This window comes from Malania oleifera, chromosome 12 (genome assembly GCF_029873635.1).
Source record: "Malania oleifera isolate guangnan ecotype guangnan chromosome 12, ASM2987363v1, whole genome shotgun sequence".
NCBI lineage: Eukaryota > Viridiplantae > Streptophyta > Magnoliopsida > Santalales > Ximeniaceae > Malania > Malania oleifera.
Window position 1 is genome coordinate 36233031 of NC_080428.1, and position 9263 is coordinate 36242293.

At 32.1% G+C, this 9263-nt stretch overlaps 1 protein-coding gene across 1 annotated transcript; it reads left to right on the plus strand.

The window, feature by feature from the left end:
- Positions 1 to 2232: 2232 nt before the first annotated feature.
- LOC131143874 (LRR receptor-like serine/threonine-protein kinase FLS2) lies at positions 2233 to 6793 on the plus strand. Its single transcript, XM_058092236.1, has 2 exons — positions 2233 to 4990; positions 6444 to 6793. Exons 1-2 carry the CDS (start codon positions 2233 to 2235, stop codon positions 6791 to 6793), a joined length of 3108 nt encoding a protein of 1035 aa, XP_057948219.1.
- The last annotated feature ends 2470 nt before the right edge of the window (positions 6794 to 9263 follow it).

A 9263-nucleotide genomic window follows, 5' to 3' on the forward strand; every position in this document is an offset into this window, starting at 1 on the left:
TGCATATCCTTAATTGCATGTTAATATAAGGTAACTATTATATTGTTAAAACATGTATATTATCTTTATTACATTATTAATAATATTTTTTATTATTACTATTAATATTATTACTATTATTATTATTATTATTTATTATTATTACTATTGTTGCATTTATTATTATTATTATTATTATTATTATTATTATTATTATTATTTATTGTTATTATCACATTTATCATTATTATTAATATTATTGTTACTAATATTATCATCATCACTATTATCATTATTATTATTACTATTATTTATTATTATTATTATTTTTCCATTTTGAAGTATATGGAGATTCAATTGCGTTATTTTTAGTACTTGTATTAATTTGTTATTACTATTATGATATTTTTGTTAATAAATATTTTTGATTTTCATCCCTATGATTTTAAAAAGGGGTATGAGCTTTCGGGTCTCACGTACCTTTAGTTTTGAAGGAATATATATAATGTATATTTTTTGTGATTAATTTGTTTGCTCGTATATTTTGTAAATTTACAAAGGAGTAATTTTAAAGACTTTTTAAATTTACTTTGGGATAATTTCATAACTAATTAGGTACCGTTCGTAAGAATGGGCGCATAGGGGGTGCTCGTACCTTCCCCACGCGTAACTGAACTCCTGATTCTGACTTTGGTAACGTAGACCAATTCTACCCTTAATTGGGTAGTAATTAAGTGTTCTAACCATACTAAAAGGTTAGTAACGACTTCAATATTCCTATTTTTTCCTAAAATTATAAAATAATTTTTATTTCACCAACCCCGGGGCACATGCGCGCCGGGACGTCGCGACAAGGTGCATCCGATGAAGAGCCCGTCGGCGAGCTCCGTAACCTTAGTGCAGGCAAGGGGTTACTCTGTTTTCACGGGAAGCGAACTGAGAAAGAATGCTTGAGAGAGAAAGAGAGAGATTTGAGCAAGAAATAGAGAGAGAAAGAGTCAGAGGCACAAATGTCGTTGGATGGTCTAGCGACATTTGCTATCCCTGTTTGGTCCAGCGAGATTTGTTTAATTTAAATCTCATTGGACCAAACAGAGATTATGTAAGCCTCAAATTGAAAATTTTTTTCCCAAATAAAGTATTATTTAATATTTTATTATAAAATAATAATAAAATGGAAAAAAACTCCAACAAATACTCCTTCATCCCACTCTCTTTCAAAATTTGAACATAAAACCTGATATGAAAGCACCATTTTTTAGATTCATCAAACTCTTTCCCATAATTTCAATATATAACATGGAATAAAAAATCATAATATTGCGTAAGAAGTGAGATAGTAGTTGAGGGTGAGCGTCCCATAAAAATTTATGTAACTTTGCCTCATATATGTAGCTCTACCAATGAAAGTATCTAAGACTCTTACCCTTGTTTGGTTGGAGAATGAAATTATAGTTGGAAAGAAATTTAGGAAAAAATATAATAAAGGTAGAATTGGAATTGCTTTTGTATTGTTATTACATTTCATTAGTATCATAAAATCATTATACAAATTTTTTTTTCTAACATAGCAATTATAATGAAATGAAAGTAAGTCATTTTTATTAACACCCATAATACATGATTATTCAGTTTGCAGTTTATAAAATATATGACTTCAATTCAATATTTTTTTATTAAATTATTTTTTATATTTTTAGATCATAATATTTTTTTTACATTTTTAATAATAACGAGTAATATTATAGAAGAGAGAGGAACAATAGACGTGAGAGCATGCCCAGAACAGATGAGCGAGATGGAGAGTTGGTGAGATGATAGAAAATTGGTGAACGGATTGGCAACCTAGAACAGTCAACCATCTGCGAGCCCACTTGATTTAGAAAAATTATGATTTTCAATGGATCTACATAATTCGGTGCATTTATTGGGATAGAGAGAGAGAGAGAGAGAGGAATTAACTACATTTTCTTTATTGGGAGAGAGAGGTTTTTTTTAATTCGGTCAGAAGAAAAAACCCACTTGAGGTATTTCATACATTTTCTTTATACGTATAATATGCCCAATTATTTGCTTCATCCTTTTTTATTGTCTGGTCAGCATACTATCGGTGATTCAAAATATCATGATGTTTACTACCAAATTTGTGCAGATTTGCCGGTTCAGATATTGATTTAGAACTGCATATATTCACTATTTTTGCTCATATTTCATACTGTTATCAGAATAGTTTCTTAATTAATTGCAGTAGCAATGGGTTCTCAAAGTATCAGGTTGTTTATCATCCTAGTTAGTTTTGCTTCTGCTCCATTTATGGTGGTTCCTGCAGAGCTCAGCTTGGAGATTGAAATTGACGCTTTGAAAGCCTTCAAGAATTCCATCACAGATGACCCATTTGGGGCACTTGCAGATTGGACCGACGCAAACCATCACTGCAACTGGTCTGGCATTGCCTGTCATCCTTCCTCCAATCATGTCATTTCCATATCCCTGGTTAGAAAGAACCTTCGAGGTAAAATCTCACCATTCCTTGGAAATATTACCAGCCTCAAGGTTCTTGATTTAACTTCAAACTCTTTCACAGGACACATCCCAACTCAGTTGGGGCATTGCTCTCAGCTCTTAGAGCTTAAACTCTATGAGAATTCTCTTTTTGGTTCCATCCCAGCAGAATTAGGAAACCTTGGAAATCTTCAATCCTTGGATTTAAGCAGTAATCTCTTAAATGGAAAGATTCCTGAAAGCATGTGCAACTGGACGTCCTTGAGAATGCTCGATGCCAGCCGCAATAAACTTAATGGCACAATCCCAATTGGCATTGGAAATTTGGCTAATCTCCAGTCTTTAGACCTAAGTGAAAACCAATTATCGGGGGACATACCTCGGGAAATTGGGAATTTATCAAATTTAGAGTTACTTCAGTTGTTTGAGAATAAGCTTTCTGGGAAATTTCCATCTGGGATAGTTCTTTGTAAGAGGCTTAATACCCTAAGCGTATATTGGAATTCCATTACAGGGATTATTCCGTTAAATATATGCTCACTTCAAAATTTGAAGATCCTATCCCTGGGTTACAATGATCTCAATGGATCCATTCCCTCTTGCCTTTCCAATTGCACACATCTTGTCCAGATAAATTTGTGTATGAACAGATTAACTGGGAAAATTCCTCAGGGCTTGGGGAAGCTGCAGAACCTAACGTCCCTTATTCTTGAGGATAACAACATGTCACGGGAGATTCCAGATGACCTTTTTAACTGTTCAAATCTAAATAAACTTGTTATATCTTTAAATGGTTTTGAAGGAATGCTGAGACCGGGTTTGGGTAAACTCTTTAATCTGCAGTTTCTGCGAGTCGGTGGAAATTCATTGGCAGGGCCAATTCCACGGGAGATTGGCAATCTAAGTCAATTGATCTACTTAGATCTTTCTGCAAATAACTTTTCAGGTCTAGTTCCTCCTGAATTATCAAAACTCTCTCTCCTTCAAGGTCTTTTTTTGCATGATAACATGCTAGAAGGTGCAATTCTTGAGAATCTTTTTGATCTAACACGTTTGACTGATCTAGGGCTGCAAAATAACAGGTTCATAGGTGTCATTCCAGATGCACTATCTAATCTTAAGTCGCTTTTATGCTTACATCTCGATGGAAACATGCTTAATGGGTCCATCCCAAAAAGTATGGCCTATCTTAGTGGACTGATGGCGTTGGATCTCTCTCACAACCATCTCACCGGATCCATTCCGGGGTCTGTGATTGCAGGTATAAGAAGCATGCAGTTATATTTGAACTTATCATACAACCTTTTAACAGGAGCCATTCCAAATGAGCTTGGTATGTTGGAAATGGTACAAGCCATTGACATCTCAAATAACAAACTTTCAGGAATCATTCCTGAAACGATTGGAGGCTGTCAAAATTTGTTTTCACTTGACGTATCTGCCAATGAACTTTCTGGTGAAATCCAAGAAAATTTGTTTACGCAGATGGTTTTGCTTACTATCTTGAACCTTTCAAGAAATTTGTTCAATGTTGGACTCCCTAATAGTTTGGGGAATCTCAAGCATCTTGTTTCCCTTGACCTTTCTCAGAACAGGTTCAATGGCTTAATTCCTAAAAGTTTTGGCAGTCTCTCCTCCTTGAAAATTTTGAACCTTTCTTTCAATCAACTTGAAGGACCTATTCCAAAGACTGGTATATTTAGAAACATTAGTATATCTAGTTTGGCTGGAAATCTAGCTCTTTGTGGGGCTGCCTTTCTCCACGACTGTAGCAAACAAACTGCTTGGCATAGTTTCTCTAAAAAAATTGCAATAATTCTCCTTGCATTTGGAGCAGCTTTTTTGGTTATTGTTTCCCTCGTCAAATACATTACCGTGCATAAAAAACAAGGGGCAGTGAATCTGGAACCAGAGTATATTTCAGCATTAGACCTTAAGAGATTTGACCAAAAGGATTTAGAAATGGCTACAAATATATTCAGTGAAGAGAACATCATTGGTGCTAGCAATTTGAGCATAGTATATAAAGGCAAGTTGGACAATGGACAGATTATAGCTGTAAAAAAATTGAATTTGCACCAATTCTCATCAAAGTTCTTCAACAGAGAGATCAACGCCCTAAGCCAGTTGAAGCACAGAAATCTAGCCAGGGTACTTGGTTATGCTTGGGAGAGTGGGAAGCTAAAGGCTCTAGTTCTGGAATATATGGAGAATGGAAACTTGGAGAGCATTATCCATGAGCCCTGCACTGATCATTCGAGGTGGACTCTGTCAGAGAGAATCAATGTTTTTGCTTCTATTGCAAGTGCCTTGGATTACTTGCATTCAGGTTATCATGTCCCAATAGTTCACTGTGACCTAAAGCCTTCTAACATTCTCCTTGATGGAGATTGGGAGGTCCATGTGAGTGATTTTGGAACAGCTCGAGTTCTTGGTGTTCACCTCCACAACGGAAGCACCCTTTCCTCCGGGCTTGCATTCGAAGGCACCATTGGCTACCTTCCACCAGGTAATGTTTCGTTGACCCTGGCTAATTGTAATTCCAGTTCTTTATTCTTCTCTGCAGGAAGTGTTGCATAAAATTCTCTACTCTTGTTTTGTCTTATAGTTTCATTAAAATCATTTCTATTTTCAAGATGTTAGCTAAAGCCCAAAGACAATGTCATCACTACATAGCTGTGAATTAATTATGTGTTAACTAGTTATAGATATTTATGTATTATATTTAAGAAATTATAGATTAGTTCTTGGACATGTATTTTCCTATATTGTCATTAGCTTTTCTATTTAACTAATACTTATATAGAGATGTTTTAGGAAAACAAAAAAGTGGACGCCCAAAGTTCCCCCAACTTTTTGCCCTATATTTATTTCCTAAAGACCCTTATCCAATGCTTTCTTTAGTGTCTAATTTTAATATTCTAAAACATTCCAATAAATTTAAATTTCAATAAAAAAAATTTACTATATCATTTTTTGTCAAACAACTAACAATGATTCGAATTGGGATAGTGAGTCAATGTTAAAAACATAAAATATTTACTTAACTAAGTCATAATAATAGAAAAAATATAATTGTATAAAAATAAAAACAAATCTAAACACACAACTAATAAAATATTTCAAGAGTACCTATAACCACAAATCGTTCTATGCTTTATAGTTTTTAACATCCTAGAGAATACTCAACATAATTTCTTAATTTCTGTAAAAATTTATTATTACTCAATCATATTTTTTCGAATAACCATTTTTTTCTTTTTCTTTAAAAAAAAAAAAACGCAATTCCGAATAACTTACAATTTCATAGTGGCATGGAAAAGAATTTACTTAAATTAAAAAAAATATAAAGAATCAATTAATTATGTCAAAAATAAGTTAAAACATGTTATACACACAATGCATGTGTCTGATAGCTAGTACATGTGCAAGAAAATTCTTTCGTTGGTGTTCAATTTTTATTTTTCTTAAATATTTATTGTAAAAATATGTGTAGGAAAATATTTTGTATTATGTAACTAATCTATACCTATAGTTGATACATAAATATTAAAACCCTAAAAGTCCCCATACGAATTCTAATTGAATTTAAATAAAAATGATTCACGGTTACTTGATCAGATTTTTCCAACAACTTATCAAAATAATAGGAAAAAAATTGTGAGGAATTACTTAATTTTATAAGAAAGATTTAAAGGAAAATATACTGCACATAATGGATAGCGATGAGAATAAACAAATTAAGCTTTCTTATTTTGCAAGTATTAGCTTACATGAGTAGATATGTGTTTGCGTTTATGCTTGTGTTTTATTTATCTATTTGTGTTTGATACATACAACATGGATATCCTTATATAAGTTGAAATTAACTTGTTTGCAAATTAGATTTTGATTGTTCTACCTCCCTAGTTGTAAATCGATCAAATTTTTATTTTTATTTGTTCTCTCTCAATTTTTCACAGAATTCGCATACATGAGGAAAGTTACGACAAAAGTGGATGTATTCAGCTTTGGTATAATAGTGATGGAATTCTTAACCAAGCGGAGGCCAATAGGGCTCACCCAAGAGGATGGTTTGCCAATTACTTTGCATCAACTTGTGGAAATAAGCCTTCGGTGTGGAAGGAATCGACTTCTTGAAATTGTGGATTTGGATCTAGCGTCAAGCATTTCTGATGAGAAGCATGTCGAAATAATTGAAGAACTCCTTCAACTAGCGTTGTCATGCACCTGTCAAGAGCCTGAGGATCGACCGCATATGTGTGAAGTATTACCTTTCTTATTGAAGCTAAAGGCAGGAGTCATGAAATAATAAGCTAGCTTTCTAGAAACAAAGAAGATTGAAAACTCACTATTCAATTTGTTTCACTCATCTTTTTGCGCTAGGCTATCAAAATGTTTATGCAAAAGACTTTCTTAAGTTACAATTTAGCTCTTTTAACTCTCCTCTGTCACATGGGGGAGGTTAAGGTTGGGAAAATTGTCCCTAATTAATATCTACATAAGTTGTTAAAAATATTTCTCTCCAAATTGTCGACTAACTCATCTAGGGTGTAGCTTGAAGAATGAACTATAAAAATTAAATTGACAAATTTGAGATTGTTTAACAATGTATGGCTATAATTTGACGAAATTTTGGCATTTTCTCTCTTGTTATTTGGGCATTTTACAATTTTTTAAACTTTCAAATCTTAAATTCGGAGTTCATGTAGTTTAACTCCTGTTTCCATCACAACTCTCTAACACTCATAAATGTATGCCAATGTAAACTACAAACCAAACTAACTTTTGACTGCATGTGTACACATGCAAATATACACATTATAACTCTTTGCTTAGGACAAACCAAGGATGCCATTATAGAAAGCATTGCCCTAGAAAAATGTTACATAAATGTGGATATACGTACTAGTAAATATGGCTCGTGCTTTGCACATTATTGCATGTGAATAGTCTTGTTAAAAAAATTTCATAATTCTAAATAAAGTTTATATATATTATAAAAATAATTTAATAATGCATTCTCATAGTTAAAGTTTGTGAATATTAAAGCATAAATATTAAAAGTTATTCCTAAAAATTTAAATTTTGGTTAAAGCTACAAAACACCATAGATACAAAATAATATTATCATATCACCTAGATATGTGAGTATAAAAATCTTTTAAATATAAGATATGATATGATATGATATAACAAGAATGCTTTAATTAAAGTTGCGGGAAAGATTAAATTGTAATATTTACATAACAAGATGCCTAATCAATTTAATAACTATATATAAATTTTTTGTTCTTTTTTATTTTGTAAAAAGTCTCATATATGACTTCTTCCCATTAAAATAGTATAAGCATATTACAATTTTTGAATCGGGATTTCCTATCTAAAACCTGTATCATTATTATCACTACAAAAAAAATGATTATTAGTGACGGATTTAAACTGTAACTAATACTCATAAAATTGTCACTAATAGTATTAGTAACGGTTTTACAATTATTAGTGACGGATTTATAGTAGTCACTATACCAGCTGTTACTAATAATTATTAGTGACGAATATTCCAAACCGTCACTAATAGTAAAGTATTAGTGACGGATTAAAACCGTCACTGAAAACCTAAGCTCGTCACTATAGTTTCTACACCGGATCGACCAAGAATCGTCACTAAAGCCATAGTATTAGTGACGGTTTCAAAATTGTCACTATTGATCCATTATTAGTGACGGTCATGAAACCGTCACTAATGCTCTATTATTAGTGACAATTTTAGAACCGTCACTATTGCTCTATTATTAGTGACGGTTTTAAAATCGTTACTATTACTCTATCAGTGACGATTGTTAAACCATCAGTAATGCTCTAGTATTAGTGACAGTTTTAGAATCGTCATTATTTCTCTGCATAGCTATTATTAGTGACGGTTTGAATTCCTTCACTAAAACTTTTTAAAAGGGGTATTAGTGACGATTTTGAAATCATCACTAATACTTAAATTGGATAATTATTAGTGAAATTAATTTTGTTTCAAATTATTAATTTCTGTAAAAATTTGTAATTAAATTACATTTTCTTATACATTCATAATGGCAAAAAAATTCATAAATTATAAAAAATTCTAATTCAAATTAAATTACAAATATGTTATACAAATTCAAATTTAAATACAAATACATTATATAAATTCAAATTCAAATACATTTAATCTGTTAAGATAACAAAGAAAGTTTTCAGCTGCGTCCATAGTGCATGACATCGTCCTGACGTTGTCACAGTTGCAAACCCTACAAATTAATTAAGAAAGTTAAAAAAATTAGTATACGTTTTTTGAAAAATTTTGGCAGCATTTCTCCTATAAATATGACATTTTCCATAGAGATACTCCAAACTTAGGTGTTTACGATAAACAGTTCACAATAATCCAACTAGTAATTAATTTTGCGAGTGCATAGGAGTTTCATATAATAAACATTAAATAATGTAACATGTTCATACATCCCATAAAACACATTTATCAGAATATAGTGGATTATCCCCATAAACAATATTTTATAGAGAGTAGACACAGTTGGTGTGAGATTCACTATAAAATGAAAATCCCAAGAAAGAGAACTCCTCTCCAAAAAAAGAAAGAGATGATACGTGCATTGTGAAGAGTGGAAATCTTAAGAAGATGAAGTATCATCTACTCGAACGATTGTAACCAGACCCAGCATCCTCCCAAAATCAAACCCTATTCCCATTAGCTACTCTAAAATGAGTGAAAGGAAGGAACCAACAAG

Bases quoted from the DNA above. Each gene is read 5' to 3' on its own strand.
- LOC131143874 (XM_058092236.1), top strand. From the start codon at position 2,233: ATGGGTTCTCAAAGTATCAGGTTGTTTATCATCCTAGTTAGTTTTGCT. The intron at 4,991-6,443 runs GTAATGTTTCGT...AATTTTTCACAG, and splicing joins CATTGGCTACCTTCCACCAG to AATTCGCATACATGAGGAAA.